The 19,697-nt window shown below is 37.9% G+C and overlaps 1 protein-coding gene across 1 annotated transcript in view; it reads right to left on the reverse strand.

Annotated features, from left to right (window-relative positions):
* Window positions 1-704: 704 nt before the first annotated feature.
* Window positions 705-19,697, reverse strand: part of AGPAT5 (1-acylglycerol-3-phosphate O-acyltransferase 5) — a 57,881-nt gene continuing 38,888 nt past the window's right edge. Inside the window, exons 6-8 of the mRNA XM_021551255.2 lie at window positions 19,147-19,308; window positions 4,943-5,066; window positions 705-3,226 (exon numbers count right to left, since the gene is read on the reverse strand). Of these exons, the coding sequence (XP_021406930.1) occupies window positions 3,001-3,226; window positions 4,943-5,066; window positions 19,147-19,308 (512 nt within the window). The 3' untranslated portion in view covers window positions 705-3,000. The remainder of the gene's footprint in view (window positions 3,227-4,942; window positions 5,067-19,146; window positions 19,309-19,697) is intronic.

The raw sequence follows: 19,697 nt of genomic DNA on the forward strand, positions 1-19,697 counted from the left end.
TCAGTCATTTTCTTCAGTATCATGAAATGTTTTGTCACTTCACTTTTTGTGTTCTCCAAGTAAGACTTGCTTAGCTGAATTCCTTCCCTCAAAGTAAACCCAAGGATGTCATTGTAGAACTAGCATTTAGTGGTCTTGCAAGTTTTACACACAGCTTGTGCATATGAACAGAGTGGGAGGGAAACAGCTCTTATCAGAGGCACTGATACAGCTGGCAAAGGCAGTTTTTGAACATAAAGGTCCTTCTGAGATTTAACACATCACTACAACTTTGGTGGCATTGCTACCATGACATGCTTCAGGTATTTATTTGTAGTACTTCTTCCCTGCTCCTGGGTCTGTCCACACTCTGCCAGTGCTGTCAGGCCAAGGCTCATTGCCACTGAGACCAATTCCTGGGCAGAAGCTGGTCCTACACACTAATGAACATCATTAACGAGCAGCAAATGGTGCTGGTGCTCAAGGGTGAAAAGCTATTGCCATTCGACTGATCTGGCGGTGTGCTGCATTGGAACAAGCACAGATCAATTCCAACACATTTCTGGCTGCATGGGAAAAATAGACAAAATTGTTTTCTTTCAGCTGACTGCTTCTCACACAAGTCCTTCCACTGGGGTCTTAAAATCATACTTGCAGCCTTTGTTTGAACAGCTCCAAATTATAAACATGAAAGTGCAGAAAAAATTGAACAAGCAGGCAGGACAGAAAAGTTGAATGAGCATTGGCTCTTCTTATTTTAATGAAGAAATATTTCAAGTTAATATCAGTGCATATTTAGAAATAGCATATGATACTCCCAATGCCAAATACATCAGCAAATTACAGTTTCAAAACTTTATAAATTAATGGCAAGGAAAAAAAAAATTAACATAGAGAATAAGGTTCAAAATAAACATCCTGTTTGTTTGCTGCACTGTGTTAATTATATTCCTGGTACTTAAGCAGCAAGAGAGATCCAATATTTCATGTAATTAGGCTCTCCAAAATAGCAGTTATTTTCCTACAAATGAATTAAGCATTTTGCATTTATTTTTGATGTATAATTAAATGTTATTCTTAGCTGTTACAAAGAATTTTAGCCATGTCAGAATAAAATTTCTTTCCACGACTGAAAAAACTCACACTAACATAGGAACGTTGCCTTCTCGTTATACCCACTGGTAACAGTCAGCTGAGAATAGGAAGAGCTACATGTAAGCACATTTGACTGTTACATAAAATGGCTTTTTTTCTTTTTTTTTTTTTTCACAGCCTCATAACAATACTGTTTTTCAACATTGTTCCCAGTCATTGTTTTAAAAATGGCTCATCAACATATCCTGAATCAATCACTGATATAAATAACTCCAGTGACAAAATCCATTATGGAAGGACACAGAACTGCAAACTGAAAGTTGTACTGAATGATTTTAAGGTGGAATTGTAATTCCTCTGTAACACTCTGTTGAAAAACAAAAACAAAACCAACCCCACATGGTAAAACCTTTAATTAACTGGCAATAGTGGAATCTGAAAAACTGAGATATAATTTTAAGAGATGTTTAACTCACAATGGACCCAAAAGCAAGACAAATTGTACTGAAGCTAGAAAGAGATGCACATTTAAAGCTTGCAAGTGTGATATAAAAATATTCTCTAGGTTTTAAATTTTGATACAGGGAGTCCAATTCCCTAATGGAAGAAGATAAAATACTTCTTCTTTCCTACCCCATTGCTGTACATATAGACAGATTCCCTTGAATCAGGAAATGGCTTTCCCCAGCAAAGATACCAGCCTTGGGAATCACAGACTTTCATAGGGTTTGTTGATTTTGCTTCTTATAGTATATTTTCAAGCAGGTGAAATACTGATAGGATATGCATTTCATTGACTATTATCTACTGTGCAAACCATACACATCAACCCCATAACTTCAGCCTAAGTGCAGTCTGCATGGCCTATAATGACTCAGAATCTAGTGGGATACTACAGCACAGAGATGCCAACCTATGAAACACCAGGCTAAATCAGGTTAGTGGGAAAGGCACACGCTCCAGATTTCCCAGGAACACCTGAAAGTTCCTCATTACAGTGATTCTGTGCACTTCTCAGATTACAAAGTTTGATTCCAGAAAATCATGAGACAACAGGAAACTTCTGCTTATGGCACGTACCCATGGAGGAGTGTGAGCTCAGCTGAACACTTGTGGTGTGAGGGGTAATGCAGACACAAGGGAGGCTACAAGGGTTCTGGACAGAAACAAAAACTTCACATTTCCTTACACTGCACACATTCTTTTTATGCACAAATGCAAGGTGCGCAAAATAAGCTGTTTGCTCGGTACAATTTAATGTTTTGCATATATAAAATAATCACCTAATACTGCAATATAATCAAAAATCATGCACTAGATAAACAGAGCTTCTTCCCCATGAACAATAGTTCTCAGGAACATTTTATTCTGCTTCTGTTAACATCTCATGATTTGCCAGCTTACACAGTCCCTTTTAAAGAACACAGTATTTAGTGAAAACTGAAGAACAAAATTAAAAAAAAGGAAAGTTTTGATTTTAGTTGTGACACTGCTGGGATAGATGCAACTGAGCTGCTATAATGCATCAAAGAGTAACAAAAATTCAACATGAATATCAGAAGAATAAATATATACCCTAAATTAATCTCTGTAAATACATTCACAGGTCCACATAAGACACCCTTATGCATAACTCATACTTTTTCAAATCTGCAGAGAGAGATAGATGTTAGTTCATGGGGAAAGCAATTTATCATATGACTCGGTTTATCTGTCATTATTCCAGCAAAAATCAGTAGCAAATTTGAAAATCTATATTTATTTTCCCCAGACCAACCACACAGAGGCTTAAGTCACAAAATCTATTATTTCCAATATTCGATCAATAAGGCTTTATTTACACTTTTTTCTATAAAGTCAGGAAAAAATTTGGTGCAATGTACAAGAAAAGACTGCACATTTCACTGATTGGAGATTAACATCTGCTTATGGTTTAATGCTAACCCACAGGCAGCCAATTAAAGTTCCATATATCCATGTTTTTACATATAGTTTCCTTCCAGATTCTGTCAGAAGCATACTAGCAGTCAGGCCACCTAAGAACAGTAAAGATGGCAAAGTTTTCTTGAGGCTTAGTTTGGAATGAACACTTTTTCCAGGGAACTTATTTCTTCTTTTAGAATCCTTTGCATCATAAAATTCTATTAGTAACCTATAAGCAGAGAAAAAGGAGATGGTCAAAGTCAGCCAGTAAGACATTTTAAGCAAACTTACTTTCACCCAGTAACTGTTTCTAACCAAACATTTTTAGTAAATGGTCTCATAATATGTAGCAGCTCCTCTGTACAAGTTCAAACAATGAATACACCTTACAAATATGATGCATGTCAAAAGACTCAACCTGAACCCTTGTAAGCATTAAAGCCATATTTTCCTTGTGGACCAACTGCAACAGTGAATATAAAAGTTGACAAGAATTTATTTTATTCAGCATTCAGCAGAAAAGCCCAGAACACTGTACAATATTGTATGACAAAACAATACACTGAGCACCAAAGGTGGAGGAAGAACTATCGTCATAAAATAAATTAATAAGTAACAAGGACACCCAATACACTGAATATCTTGGAAGCTAAACATGCAAGAGCAAGACACTACATCACTGGGTTAATAGTAACGTTTTTCCTCCCAGTTTTAAAAAACAGTAATAAATGCATCTGGAAATTCTGAGGTTTTAACTATTTCTAACTATTTCTATTTCTATTTTAACTATCTCTAAATTTGCCCGACAGACTGCTTCAGACCCAGGAAAGATGTTCCAGTGAACAGGACCTTAAAATGACACATGGATGATTCAGTTTTATTCACTTTCACTAGATAACTAAAGGGATAAACACTGGACAGGCTTTTCTTTTATGTATCAGCTCCTTATCTATTTAAATTAAATTCAGACTTTTTATTTTTCAAAAGTAGTGATCCTAAATGTCTAAGACACTTTAGTAACAGTGCCATGTTTACAGATAGTCATATTAACTTCTAAATGAATTCAAAGTTCTTGGGAGAAATGAACACATTTTTTACTTCCATGGAGTGTGAGACTGGTAGAACAATATTAAAACACAACAGAACTGAAGAACCAGGGAAATTTCTGTCTCACTTGAAGTATTCAAGGATTTAGAAAGTAAACAGATTCAGCTCCCTTAAGCAGGACTTCAGATCTGGCAAATTAAACAATCATCTCTCAAAAAATACTTAAATCCTCTCAAAAAGTACTTAAATCCTACATTTAGGCACAAAGTCCTTCTGGAGAACAAGGTCCCTCCAAGATCTGCTGCATATACTCACTAGTGACTTTATCTGGAGATGATGGAGGAAGTCAGGCACTTTACTTCTGCCATAATTCAAAAATGGACAAATGAAACTTCTACTTCACCTTGTTTCCCCAGTGAAGGTAGGAATTTTGGGGTTAACTGTATTTTTATCCAGTCACTGTCTGGAGGAAAGATTTGTAAACAATTTTGGCAGAAGAGATTAGATCAAAACCTGCCCCTCTATCACTCCAACTTAACACTGATTACAAGGGCAGAATCACATTGCTTTTTCTTGCTTGCCTACCACAGGCATCTTACATTCCTGCACAGATGAAGAAGATGAATGGAGAGTATTCAGATGAATGGGCCTTGCCTGGAATATGGACTCACACTTCTTCAATCTAAAGAAGGTCAAAACCTCAGGAATCCCAACCTCCTGAGCAAAAGGTTTAACCACAAGGTTATATTATATTGTATTAGATTAATAGGAGTACCAACATCACTCCTCTTCACAGAGTCCTACAGCAGGCACTACACAGAAATCATGGGTATATTTATTAATATAAAAGCAATAAGACAGACTCTTGAAACAGAAGGTTCTACATATTTCTACTCACTTATCCTTTATTTCAAAACGTTCATGAAGCCACCTTCTCATATACATCTGTTCTTCTGGAATGTCCTTCAGATCAATTCGGTCAATAAAAATATGAACTCTTGGGCATTCCTTACAAAGAAACTCTAAGAAGAGAGCAAAACAACATGACTGAGTTACAAAAACACTGAGTTATGAATGCACCAAAAAAATCTGACTGTAAGTGCTTTGGAAGCCTAACTTCAGTGCTCAAAAAACTTCCCTCCTTATGTTCAAATCCTGAGCACTTCACTGAACTTAGAAACCATCTGGCCTACACACTTGAAATGGTGGACCACTATCATGTACAACATGGAAAAACTGTCCAAAACTGCACCTTGCTAACTGTAAAAGGCTGTGCTTGAAAATATTGCCCTCTACCTCAGCAGCAATCTCACTCAATAGTGTGGGATGCAGTAACTTTGATGTCATAAAGTTATCCATCCTGCAATTTTGTTTAAAATTAGTAATCCTCCTTGCTTATCCTTTTTAAAATCTAAATTTTGTTTGTTGCTGGATGACAAAATGGGAATTATAGTGATTTTCCAAAGTATCTCCAGGAGAAAGTATGCTTCAGTTAAAGCAATAACCTATAATTAAAAAGTGTAATAGGGAAAAAGACTCAGAACAAAATGCTGCTTTTAATTTTGTATCCCTTCATTTTTCTTCTGTCTCACAGAGCTTGAGACAGCCCTATTGGAAACCGCCTCTCCCCTGCCCCCCTGCGCCGCTATTTCCTCAATTTATCCCTAGACAAGCTTACCGAGCAAGCATTAAGGACAAACAAAACTCCATTACTCAAATGGCACTGTGGGATTTCTTACAACTAACAAGGGGTAAGAATACTGGGCATGATTACTGTAATGTATTTCATGGTGTAAATGTGAAATCCTGTGCAGTGTGTATTGGTAACATTTGCATTTATCAGTAGCAAGGGGTTACAGCAGTAACCATAGTATTCCTGGACAGAGATTTGCATGATGTGAGGAAAGAAGTCCTCAGAAATTTGGATAGTCATCCTATTTTGAAAATGGACCAGAAATGCCTTCCTACAATACATACAAGCAAAAAATGTAACACAGACTGGGTGGTCTCTTTAGGTTGTTGACATTTTTCAGACAGCAGTGCAGATCCACAGAAGACTTTGACCTGTAACTGTAAGGGGCATCTGGAGGAATGGATGTGCAAATAAATTGTTACAGCATGTACATCTTTATTGTTGTCTGCCAAAGCAGATATCCCCCATTTGTTTTTCATCTTTACGGGATTATTGATTTGTAAGGACTTTGCTGTAAAAACAGTCCTTATCACATACTAGAAATTGCCTTAAGGAATTTTAAAAGCCTGTTCATGCAAATGTGTGTGTGTGCTTGCAGAGGGGGAGGGAAGGAGAAGAGATAAAGGGATCTCTAAGGTCTTGAGGCGCTTGGATGCAGAAATCTGTGAGGTGCTGTGTGTGGTTCTGTCCAGACGTCATGCACAGAGCCCTTCAGTGAACCACAGTGTCAAGAGAGCAACATGGCCCCACACCATCAGCTGGAGAGCTGGATGATCTCCATCTCTTGGCCACAGAGCAGCTAACACAGCTGCTGCCAAGAGGTTTCTGGTAGAACCTTCTCCTAGCTATTACATGGCAAGTTAAGTATAAGATGGCAAGTTAAGGACTCAGTCCAGAATGATGGTACATGTACACATTTTCTTCAGAGTTATGTGCAATGCTTTTATTAACCACAATGAAGTTGATGTTATCTAAAAGAATTTTTTTTCTCTTGCTTTAATGTGAAGAAAGGATTTTGCAGGGCTGCTTCTCTAAGGATACTATCCAGGCCACTACATGAAGGTCAGTGACTATATGAGCACCTAAAAGCATTCTATTAATATCTTAAAATTACAGATGTATTATTCATGTCTTAAATGCTTATAATGTTCATGATGTACAAATCCCCTTCTGAGTGGCATTACCTATTAAGTGGAACATTCTAACAATATGCAAAACTGTATCTAGAAAACAAATGCCTGGAAGCCAGATGATCTGGTCTTTTTCTGTACTAGGCTCCTATAAAAAGCATCTATGGTATACATATCCAGTAAGAGCTGGAGATCCAGCTTTAAAAGATACTTAAAACATTCTGTTAATTTCTTTTGCTTCACAGCACATGGGCTGTTTTGCATAGGAACAAACAAGTCCTTACTGATGTTACTTATAACTCAATTATAAATTATTAAGGAAAACGATAAACCAATCAAAACTCAAGACATAAGTATTTAAAAAGAAACATCTTCCCCCACCAAAGCTGAAGTGTAGCAATTCTACAATTCAACTTAGACAACAAAATCCCCTCAAATATCTGAGTGTTGATGCTGGCTTTCTGCCTTAGGCCCAAGTTCCAAGCAAGCTGATTCTTACCACTTCCCACCTTGGTCTTCTTCAGCCACTCTAAATTGAATCCCTATATGTGAAGGTCCTAAACTTTGTCATTATTTCCCACCTTTCTGAATCCCACTGCTTTTTCCAACAACCTCACTCTCCCTTTTGAGTTTGACTTAGTTCAGCCTCACTCAGGGCTGTATGATCTTCAGGTGCTACCCTGGGGAAGGTCATGATTCTCACACATTGATTCAAAACCTTTTTATCCAAAGCCTGGGTATTCAGGACATCTGCAGATGACACTGTAATACATGCAGTCAGCCAAGTCAGGTAGTTGATTAATATTTAATTATCCAATTCATGTCAGTGTTTAATGCGACTAACCAAACTTTTCTTCCCCCAGTCTACAGAGTTACAGCAATCACATAAGAACACCATTGGATAAGGACGACATATTGGAGTTTGATTGTGAGAAAAAACAGCTGGATTTTATCACCATAACCTCCAAAGGCTTGTGGTGGTCCCATGACCCTTAATTTCACATTAGCTTAACTCCCAAAAGACTTATGTAATTAAGCTAAGAAACAAAATCTTATTGAAGCAATTTATTATGCACAAATTACATCCAAAACTTCAGGGACACTAGCCCTGAAGGCCAACATCTGACAGGCTTTTCAGATTCCTAAACTTGCTAGAATTTGTTATAATTAACAGCAGGAACAAGCAAGTCTGAACTTTCCTGCAAGAGACAAAACAGAAATGCAAATCATGCATTACAAGCAAACATTATGTTGGGGATAGCATTAGTCAAGAACCCTCTACAATTTGGGTTAAATGAACACCAACAACCTGTGGGGGAGCCAAACAGACTGACTTTTGTGTGGGAGGTAATTTCGTAATAAAACTTTCTATCTGGTTAAATAACAGATACAAGCACAGAATGTTTATAATGCTTCTAGTGACCAAGCACAGCAGAAAGAAGGAATTGAAAATTAAAATAAAGTGGATTCAGCATTTTTTCTTATTGAGCTGTGACACTGTATCTCTCCTTCAGTGGGACAGAATTCACACTAAACACAGGACTTCAGAGGGGGAATCACTGCAGCACTGGGATTAACAAATGAGGTGCAAGAAACTCCAGGAAAGGAATTGAATCCATGGAATTTTTAATTGCAAACCAATATTTGGGGCTGCCGCAAAATTCTACCAGTTCTCAACTCCTCACCTTCAAAAGCCAATTACTTCTCTTTGGAATTACCAGCATTACCAGGGAAACTGAGGGAGGAGAAAGCTCCGAAACACCGACGTATCAGTAACTGAGGAGGGACAAACAACTGGCCTCAGACTGCCTTACCCTTCTGAACCATGCAAATTCATTCCACCACTCCAAATTATTTGCCTTGTCCCTAAGAAAGTTGTGATAGCAGCGTTACACTTAAACAGATATTCCAGTTTTCAATTACTAATGAAGTCTATTTTTATATGCACTTTAAATTTGACAGCAATAAAGTAGCTCAGATTTCAATGTCCTACACTGGCTCTCCTACTGCAATGTAATTGCTTCCAAAGTCCTTCAAAATTAAGAACGGACAAACTGAGGCTTGACTTAGTTGTGTCCACTTAGAGCCCCAAATCTCTCCTGTTTGAACAGATTTTAGTAATGTTTGTGATAAACTGATAGTGATATCACAGGAAAATGAAATCTGAATAATGTGTATTTATTCTAAATAACTAGCACTTCAAATGTGTAAAAATACATCTCTTCAGTAATAAAACATGGTGTCTTGTGGTTTGTGTAGTTTTACAGGCAAAACCCTGATAGCAGAGACATTCATCTAAACTGTAGATTCTTTCTTCACTTCTTAAACTTGTGTTAGTCTGGACTTCAGTGTTCAGCTACCAAAGCAGTTTGTAAACTATGTCCTCTTCAAAGAAAGAAATCCCATCTCTCCACTCCCATTTACTTTGTACACCAAATTAACAATCAAACAGCAAAACAAACATAAATTTAAGTGCTGTGTTGTCTCTCAGCTTCAAGCTTTCCATCATCCCAAGCTGAGCTGACAGGAAACTATTTCATGACTTGCTCTAACCAAATAAAGCAGCAGTAGAGCAAAGCAGCACTAGACAGGAAAGCAAACATCCTGGGCCAGCAGAGGTTGGTTGCAGGAGTTGGCAGCAGTGGAGGAGCAGTACCAGTACCTGCGAGTGCTGTGGATGTAGGGAAGCGTGGTGGGGATGCTGTGCAGCCCAGACTGAAGCTCACAGCCAGGAAACAAGCCTGCACTTGAAGAATAGAGATCTCATGAATGCTGCAAGGACCTCGTGCAAGGACTTATATGCACACAGAGATCAGTGCCCCCATGCATGTACATGGCGCACAGTGCAAGGAGCATACAGCTCAGGAGATGGAGGATGATTTGAAGTGAGAAATGGGATGCACCTGGACCATTATTAGGCCAAGGTGCTGGCCAAGAAAACTTAAAAATAAGAGACTGCTTCAAATGGCGCTTGAGGAAGACTGAAAGTCAGAAAAAGCAACTTGTTCAGATGGATATAACATGAGGTGGATGTAGCCATTCACTGTGGGGCAAGATTCAGAAGTGCCTCTGTACCAACATGAGTAGGCTAAATCTGAAGACATTACAATAATTATTGGCACCTAGAGATCACTGCTTCCTGTAACACAGACATCCTGGTGGGCTTGCAGGAGTGGGCAATGTAATCAGACTACTAGGAATGACAGAAAAGGACATACAAGTGAGGGTAGGGTGCTGTGCATGAAAGACTATATAAAGTACAATATAATATATTATACTTTCTATAATAAGGGGACAAAAGCACAATAAAGTTCTTGTGGATGGAAAATCCAGATTTTACTAGAATATATATACAATAAATAATAAAATGACTTCCAAGGAAGCTTAATAATAGTGAACAGAAATTGTGAAACCAGACTGAGACCTGCAAGTTCAGGAATGACAACAAGAGTGTCAGATTCCAGCTGCCTTGATTGAACTGCATTGATACCTCAGCAGGATAAGCAGGGGGAAAAATCCCAAATAAACCCAAACCAGGATGACCCAACCAACTGGACAAAAACATCAGAGTAGGGAAAAAAATATTTCCTGGAAGAACTAGTAAGTAAGAAAACCCACAGGAGAAGATGCTGATCCTGGTGTGGTCTTGCTCTGCAACCACAATACAATTACTTTCAGGGTTGTAGAGAAAGAATCCAGCAGAGAAATGCAGAATTCTTTGGGGTTAGCCTCTTCTCCCAGGCAACTAGTGACAGGACAAGGGAAATGGCCTCAAGCTGCAACACAGAAGTTCAGCCTGGATGGGTATTAGGAAAACCTTCTTCACTGAAAGAGTGGCCATGCATTGGAACAGGCTTGCCCAGGAAAGTGGTGAAGTTGTAATTCCTGGAAGTGTTCAAGAAAATAAGCAGATGTGGCACTTTGTGATAAGGTTAAGTGGGTGTGGTGGTGTTTGGTTGAAGGTTGAACTTCATGATCTTAGAAGTTTTTTTCAACTTTAATGATTCTATGAATTAAAGGAGTACACACAATGGGAGGGAAGGCAGTGTCAAAACACCCTAAAACATACAGTCCAAAAGGAGGCAACTTAGACGCTATTAAAAAACTCACCAAATACTAAACCCCAGAAAAACTTGTAATAGAAGCTTGCATAAAACATGTGCAACAATCCAAAAGGAAAAGTCTGTGTAGGTCTGAAAAACAGCTGTATGACTTTAATGGGAAAATCAAGGAGGCTACCATGATACGCCTACCTTCTTCTCCTATTTGAGGAATGGAAAGCTCATCCAAATAAGGAAAAACCACAAAACTGCTCATGCCAAATGTAAACATGAACTTAGGAGGAGTAAAAATGAACTTGAAAAATGGAAAGGGTGCTTTATTTTAACTTTTTTCAGTATATTAAAAGAAGTAAACCTGGTAAGTCACTGGTAGGATTGCTGGATGACAAAAGTGTGAAGAGCAGAGCTCATGGTCAAGTATAAACCCATGCAAGAGAAGCTCATATATCTGCTTACATCATTCTTTCTTTAAAATGTTTGATTCCTACACCCACCGCATTCTTTGTACAGATCATTCAAAGGAACTAGATCAATAAGTAAACAGACAGAAAATATTAGACTAAATATAAATAAACAAATCAGATGTCAGGAAGTCACCAAGACCAGACAGCATTCATCCAGAAGCTCTCAAATGTGGAATTTAAAAATAAAGATGTGTAACCTATCAGCACAAACAACCATTGTGCCAGAAAAATGGGGAGTTTCCCTTCTACAAATGAGAACTTTAGAGATGATGCTGGGAAATACAGAAATATGGACCAGAGTCTTCCATCACTGGGTAAGATAATAGGTCTGTAATAAAATCATTGAGCACACAGATAATCCCAGTCTGTTGAAAAGATTTGGTGTGGATTCTGTAAAGGGAAATCCTCTCCCATCAACTTGCTGGATTTCTACAACAGTGTCAAGGACAAGGTGGATAAAGGGGATTCACTGGACATGATATTTTTGAATTTTCATAAAGCCTCTGATAGGGTTCCACATTGAAGACTATTAAAAAAATTAAGCTGCCACAGGATTAGAGGAAATGATGTTTTAAAGACCAAAAGCTGCTTAAAGGAGAGGATGCAAATGGAAGGCCTTAGGGATAGAAAAGACCTGGCCACTGGGGTCCTCCGAGGATTGATGCCAGGACTGGTTTTACTCTGTCTCATGACTGATGAGTTGAAGAAGGGAGCAAACTGTGAATGCTCCAGTTTTTCACATCTCTTTCAGAAGACCCTGAGCTCTTTTGGGTAGTCAAATGTTGGCTGAACTTCAAAAAGCCCTCAAAGCTGAACAAACAGGGCAAAAATGTGGCAGCCAAGTTTCAGTGTAAACAAATGTGGGGGAAAAAAAGAACTGAAACCCTGATTACATTATGCTTAGCATTAGTGGTTACAATCGGGGAGTTGCTGACCCTTCCCTAAAACCATCCTCTCAGCAGCAGCCTCAAATCCCGGGCAGCTTCAGGAAGGACATCAAGAACAAGGCAAAGAGAGTCACTCTACAGATAAAGATTATGAATTCACATTTTAAATACTGTGTGTATTCTGGTCTCTGCATCTGAAGAAGGATGTAGTGGACTCAGAGAAGGCCACAGAAAAGACCAACTGAAATATTTAAGGAGGAAAAGTGCCTCCATTACAAAAAAGGAGACATGAAAAAGGCCAGATTTTCAGTTTGGAGAAGGGAAGCATAATGAATGATATGACAGCTTAAAAAAAAAAGAAATTCATATATATACATATATATATATATAAATTAAAAAAAACCATCCTGAAGATGGCAGATAAGAACTACAGCTCCACAAATCTTGCAAAAATCAAGGGTAAATAATAATTTGCCTGTACCTTCCTGAAGATGCTGAAGTCTAAAGAATCTTAGAAAATGGCATTTATAGTTCGCTATACTGATGTTAGCAATGTAGAGTAGTATAGTGTCACTGTAAGTTGTCTTGCTCTTCCAAGACAGTCTCTGATGAAGGCCCACAGTACTTGCATATTATAGCTCAATGAAACAATCTTTGAGTGGCTTTAATCTGTTATTCTAACAGATGCAGTCTGGCCTTTGTACTACTCTGTAACAATATGTGAATATTGTATGTTGGCCAAGTTAGCAGTATGTTTTTTACAAAAGTGTAACAGTTTTGATCCATAGGCTGCCAAGAACAGAACCTGGATCAGGTTAGGTCAGTGGATTACATCTAAAGGGTATTCCACCACTGGTAACTAAAAATGAGCAAATTTAGGAGATATCTGTGACTTCCCTGGAACATTTTTAAAGTTTCAGAAGTGAAAAAAAAAATTTCAAACTAAGCAAATAAGAAAAAAAGGCAATAAAAAAATACAAGGAGTGGACTAGGAGAAAACCAGTTCAAAACTATGTTCTCTATAGCAAAAAACCAGGATCTGTTAGGAACTATGTCAGTATTGCTAGTATTGATGTTTTTGCCTTTCTTACAGAGAGTCTGTTTTGATAAACAGAGAACAGCACCACAGAGTAAAAGAAAAGGACTGTGATGCATAAAAACCCAAAAATAAACACAGACTCTCAAAGATCAACATATTTTTGGCCAAACCTGATGGTGTGAAGAAGTTAAAGCTGTTTTTGTTATCCTCAGAGTTTAGATACACTTTTGCATAAAGATCAGGAGTTTCTTGAGCCTTTGTAAATAAATGGCTGCTTGAGAGTGGAATGCTTCCTCTCGCATGTACATGAGGTCCAGGGTGCAGGGTAATTTTATGAATCTCCAGTGTAAATACTTTCAAGAGCCTCTTGTGTAGCAGAGTTTTCCTGATGACCATTTGTTTTCAAATCATAAATTCCCAAAGGGAACCTACAGATGCACTACAGATGCTTACCTTCAGTAAGAGCTGCTTGGGAATAACTGAGATACAGAATAATCTGGTTTACAAGCAGAGGAACACATGCCTGAGGCTCAGAAGGAGTTGCAGAGGGTCATTACCCCCACCAAGTGGGTGTGAGCACTGATACAGTGCCCACAGGTGTCTGTGGAAACTTGGGAAAAGTTAGACACATTTAGGGTTGGCTGAATCTTGCATTCTTCCTTAGGCATCCAAGATTGGCTGATGGTGGAGACAAGAAACTGACCTACAGGAATTCCAAACACAGCTGACATCTTTGTGTCCTTGTTTTCAGGTAAAGAAGCAGAAGTGCTACTCATGCTCAGACTGACCTTCATTTTCTCTGCTGAACTACATCCAAGCTTTCATACACTCCCATAAATTGATGGTGCTCTTTGGTGATGTGGGTTTTGACCATAAGTACAATGTTTAATTCTTACAGTATGAAAATCTTTGCATTTACCCAGACTGTCCTTATCTGCAGAATATTGATACATATGCCCACATCTGTACTGAAAGTGCCAGTACAAAATTTAAAAAGTGCCATCCCCAAATTAACAGACGGGTTTTCATATTTTTCAAACTGCTTCTAATAGGGAATTACAGGGGGTCTAAAAATGACAGTTCTAGTCCTACAGAGGACAAGTGAAAATGCATTCAGTTAAAAATGAATAGTTTACCGTGTGGAATACCTGGTGAAATCATGTTATTAAAAGGGTTTTATTTTGCACAAAATAAAACTAGGGCTTTCCTTGAAAAGAAAAATGTCTCATAGAATATCAAAGAATCACAGAATTCTTAGGGTTTGAAGGGGCCTCTGGAGATCATCCAGTTCAGCCCCCACAGAAAGAACTATGTTGACAACTAGTGTTGTGATTGAAATTCCTCCAAATATCTCAATGTAAATTTTGCATACTGGAATATGAAAGGTAATTATTACTTAAACTCTATTTGAACAGATGCAGAATGACAAGTTTTTGATGGAAGCTTTACTGTACATGCTAAAAAGCCATCCTACACATGATACAAATCTCACCAATGCTAATGTCCAGCCTGAGGTCTAATCTACATCCTTTCTTTGGTTACTCTAAAACAAATGATATTGACTCTTCAATATTCTTTCATGCAATAGAAGATGACAGCTAGCAGAGATCTGAAGAGATTATTAGTAATTTCATAACTATAAAATTTACTTTGGACTGTTTCATACTTCTGATAATGTTTATCAGCTTAATAATTTAGCTTTTTAATAGTTTCATGGATGGTTACATCCGTAACCATGTGCTTGTTATCCTTCTTTGGACCTTGAGAGACAATGGATGTGAACAAATTTGGGCCACAGTCCAGACAAAGACTATTGCTCTAGTTTCTTTTCTATAGTCTTGTCTTTTCTATAGTCCCTGTCTAACTGGGTCCTAATAAAAGTGCAAGCTTTTGGAAAAGTGTGCTTTCCCTGAGGGAAGTTAGGCCAGTCTGACCTTCTCAAGTTATACTGATCAAAGTGATGTACAGATTTTCAGAAATACTCACATATACAAACTTTCAAAGTGTTTGTTCTGGAACTGATATACAGCAGAGTCAATAACTCTCAAGAATTCCTCTGACTTCTTTAAGACACAGCCTATATATACTTGCTATTTTTATTCAGTGTTTATCATTGTCACATGCTGCTATTTCACACACTCTTTCATCTACAATGGCCAGATAAATACCATCTGGTTACACTAAAGCCTTCAGGCAGAATAATAAAGATGTAGATGTGTACATAATTCTCTTTCAGGTGCAAGAATGATAACAATTCCCACGTCCCATGAGACCTGCCTTTTAACACCAGACAAAGATGGATGTGAACGTTTAGTACATTTATTCAGAAGGGGGGAAAACTACATTCTCATACTTTTTTCCCAAACTTATTTCTGCTTTTCACTTGATGACAGTGTAGTAAAACAGTATCAACAAATGTAGCACGAGTTTCTCCTTCTTCTTTTCCCTTCTAAATAGTTATTCCAGACTTCAGTACCTGAACTGTCCTTCAGCTGTGCTGCAGTGTCCATATGATTATTAGCAACTTATTCTAATGAACACAAATAAATAATGCCTAGCAGCCTGGTCCCCCCCAGGCAGCACCACGATGTTCTGTCATTAATGATCTGGACAAGCCATCTTCAGGAGTAGAGAGAGGGGAGAAACCTGTGGGAAATTGCTATGCTTTGGAAAGGCTGTCATGTGCCAGATAAACTTCCAATGGAAATGTATCAAGATCCAAACTTGTAAAAAGCAAATGAATAAATGGTAAGAAAAAAATTCCATCCATTGATTGCAACTGGATGTGAAGCAAAATCAGAAAGCAACATCCCTGTGTAAAGTTAATCTAGTCTTAGTCACTGTCAAAGACTAATCAAATCTGATGTTTTCTAAAAATTGCCACTGAAAAGTGCAAAAAAATGTTAATATGCATAAGTAGTGACAAAAAGCTCAACACATTTGAAAATATATACTATAGTAATTTGCTTGCTCTAAAATGGCATCATGTTCTATAAGGTATGTCTGGCATTCACTGTCCTTACAGTGAAACATATACTATGCTGTTTTAATCTTATTGAGCAAGTCAACAGTATATTTAAGATTGCTGGACTTAAAAAAAAAATTCAAAAATTGAATTGCTAAGGAAGACTACTTAGACTAAAAGTTGCATACTACAAAATTTAAAAAGCAATTCACCTTTTCTTCAGAATTTTTTCCCATTCACATTTTGCTAACACAATTTCACAAAGTGTGCCAGTACTCCTCACAGTCACTAAAATGTTCTTTTTAATCTCTTTTGTTTACTACTGAAGACAACAGCCAAGAGCTGATGATGTCTCAGGTAAGTATAGGTTCTTCCTGAAATGGCACAGGCTCTTCTGAGGAATTGAGATTTATAGAACTGAAAGCAAAATGCATTTCAAGAAACACTGTATCTGTGTAGAATTCAGATTTCATTCACATGGGAAATGTCATAGTATGGGAAATAAAGTCCTCAAGTAAAGTTGTGTTTATCAGACGTTTGTTTTCCATGCAATAAATTTCCATCAGTGTTGCTGGATTGAAAAAGACATGTCAGCCTTATCTTTTAAAAATTACTAGGATTGCACTGCCATTTTATTCCGATGAGAATGAAAAACAAAATTCTCAACAAGTCCTAACACAAATATGAAATGTTCATATGAAATAAAATGTCCTTTTCATGTGTGCACAACTCATTTTAGCACTGTGAATGAGAAATAATGCTAAAAAAATGTCACATGCATAAGTATGCCTAATTAATTTCTTGTTATACTCCTGACAGACCAGTTGCTGGACTTCTGCATAACAAATAATGAAATTATCTTGATCTCTTACAACAGAAATTGTTTGTCTGTTACTTTGTGTCTGGAAAGCCTAAAATAATGACAACTATGTTCCACACTGTAATTCATAAAGTGTTCTTAATCTACATAATTTATATAATATGGAATACATGTGACTGCCACAATAGCATGGAAAGCGATGTTGATCTATCATGGATCTATCATTTATCTGCTCTGTAAGGGGTAACAGCTGGTTGGCTGCACTTCATTCTGTATTACTGCCTTATTTCTACCCCAGGGCTGAGCCACTAATTACCCCAGCCTTAACAGTAAACCTGACTGAAAGATATGCCTGGACTGCTGCCATGGAGGCTCCAAAAGGCTGGATGTGGAGTGGCCACCCCAAAGCATCTGATTCCTGCTTGACACCAACAAAAAAAAAAAAAAAAAAAAGCCAACAGGGAAATCCAGCTTGTTGGTTCCCCTTTCATAATTATATCATGCTTCATGCAAACCATAAGGTTCAATAGGTGAAGAGTTCTTATAAGGAATTTGAACATTTGCCATCTTATCATCAGGTAACGACATTTTAATAGTTTAATTAACCATTAGGCAGTGAGAAGTTCACCATGAGAATGGCTGAAACTGCCTAGTAATTAAGTTATGAAACAAGATATGCTGCAGGGAGAACACTCCTATTTGTTTTGAAGGGGGTCTTAGGGTGGGTGATAAGACAAGAAGAAGGCTGCTCAGTTTCCAAAGGTACTATAAAAGGGTCAGAATGCATTTAAAAAAAATAAAGTAACTGTAAATAATAAAAAGAACTTTTGACATTACAAATGCCCATTAGGAACAAAATGTACATAAAATAAAACCATCCTAAGACATTACAGTACAATACAAGTGTTGAGTTAATAATACAGTGTTGACAGTTTTGTTTCTGACCTATCCAAAGGAATTTTAAAATAGACAGTTGCTGAACTTCTAATCGACTGGCACCTGGGAAGCAGTGCATGTGACTCAAGGAGTTACACCTGCTAATGAAGTGACATGGAAACAGCTGCACTACAAACTATTTTTAGCAGCAGAAGGAACAAGTCCCAGTGACACCGGGTGAGTTGAGGAGCAGAGTTAGACAAGTTCCCTGCAGGTCCCTCAGTCTACACTGATCCCTCACCCATAACTCTGGAGAGCTCTGTGGAAGTACTGTAGCTGTTTTTTCCCCACTTGGTATCAGTAGTGCAAGAGACTCAAAAGTGCCCCTTTGAGCCAACCAGCAACAGATAGGCACAGATACAGCTGAGTAACACAGCAACTACAAATGGAAAGAAAGATGATATCTGGCACTCCAGTAACAGTGCAAGCAAATTATTTACTTAAGAATAAATTATCAGTCCACCACCAAGCATAATAAACATGAAACACTGAAACTCTCTGTCCCTGAGTTTTCCCCAGCAGAAACTCCAGAACATGTTTTCTAGTTAAAATACTCAAGGAATGTAAAACTAATTTGATTTTCTTAAGGCCCTGTAGGTAGTTTAAAATACTAAAGCAAATGAAGCCCACTTGCACAAAATGCTGTTGAGTGTAAGATTCTGGCTGTGTGCAGCAATTTGAAAAAAATGTCAGTAGAATACTACAGCTATGCATTTTACCTTTAAAATATGTGCACTTCAGCAATTAGATGTACATGTGTACATGTACACATAGGTAGCACAGCAGAGGAAGAGAGAGAATTTAAGCTGATGCCAAATCCCAGTGCTAGAAGAAACATGAAGGTAAATGGAATCTGCTGCCTATGTCTCCAAGTTCCCTTTGATGCAAGGGGCACTTATATTTAGAATTGGAATAGGGAAGCAGAGGGTAGAACTGTCACAGGTAACTCCTGTAAAAGCCCAGTGACTAGAGCAACGCCATACCAGGGGTCTGTAGGATGGCTGAAGTGCTGTGAAGATTATCTTCAGAGCATTTCAAAGCATCTGAAGTTAGTTGTGTATATAGAGAAGTATACAGCTACAGCATGTCTCATAGGCCTCAACTCACCTGTCATAGATGGTGCCAGTTTTCTTTGCCCTTTGTGGTCCACAGTACCTTCATAAGCCACAGTCACATCATACACTGCATCCAGATAGTCTTTCATTGAGTCAATGGCTACATGAGTTGCCTTCACCCGTGGAGTCAGCACATGCTTTAATATAGCAAGTCCTAGAGGGGAAAAAATAAAAAATAACTACAGTGTTTGAAAGTAAACTGGACTACATTTACAAAAGGAACATCACACCAAGGAATGTCAGCTTCTCCATTCAAAATCACAAAAGGTTTATTTTCAATCTCAATTCTCAGCTGAGAAAGTGTGCATGTGTACTCTGCTTATGCTCTACTGAACACATGTAGAAGATGAAAAAGAAATCCTAAAGGACATTTAAAACAGGAAGGCTGCTCAGTAAGAGGGCCTTTTCTTACAACTCCTCACTAGAAGTAGTGATGGTTTTAATGTGGCTCATGAGTGATGAATCAGCACTTCTCTCTACTGTTTATATGTATCCAGCTGAGGTGAAAAAAAAGAGCAAATTATCTGAGGAAATTATAAACAC

This window comes from Lonchura striata, chromosome 3 (assembly GCF_046129695.1).
Source record: "Lonchura striata isolate bLonStr1 chromosome 3, bLonStr1.mat, whole genome shotgun sequence".
Taxonomy (NCBI): domain Eukaryota; kingdom Metazoa; phylum Chordata; class Aves; order Passeriformes; family Estrildidae; genus Lonchura; species Lonchura striata.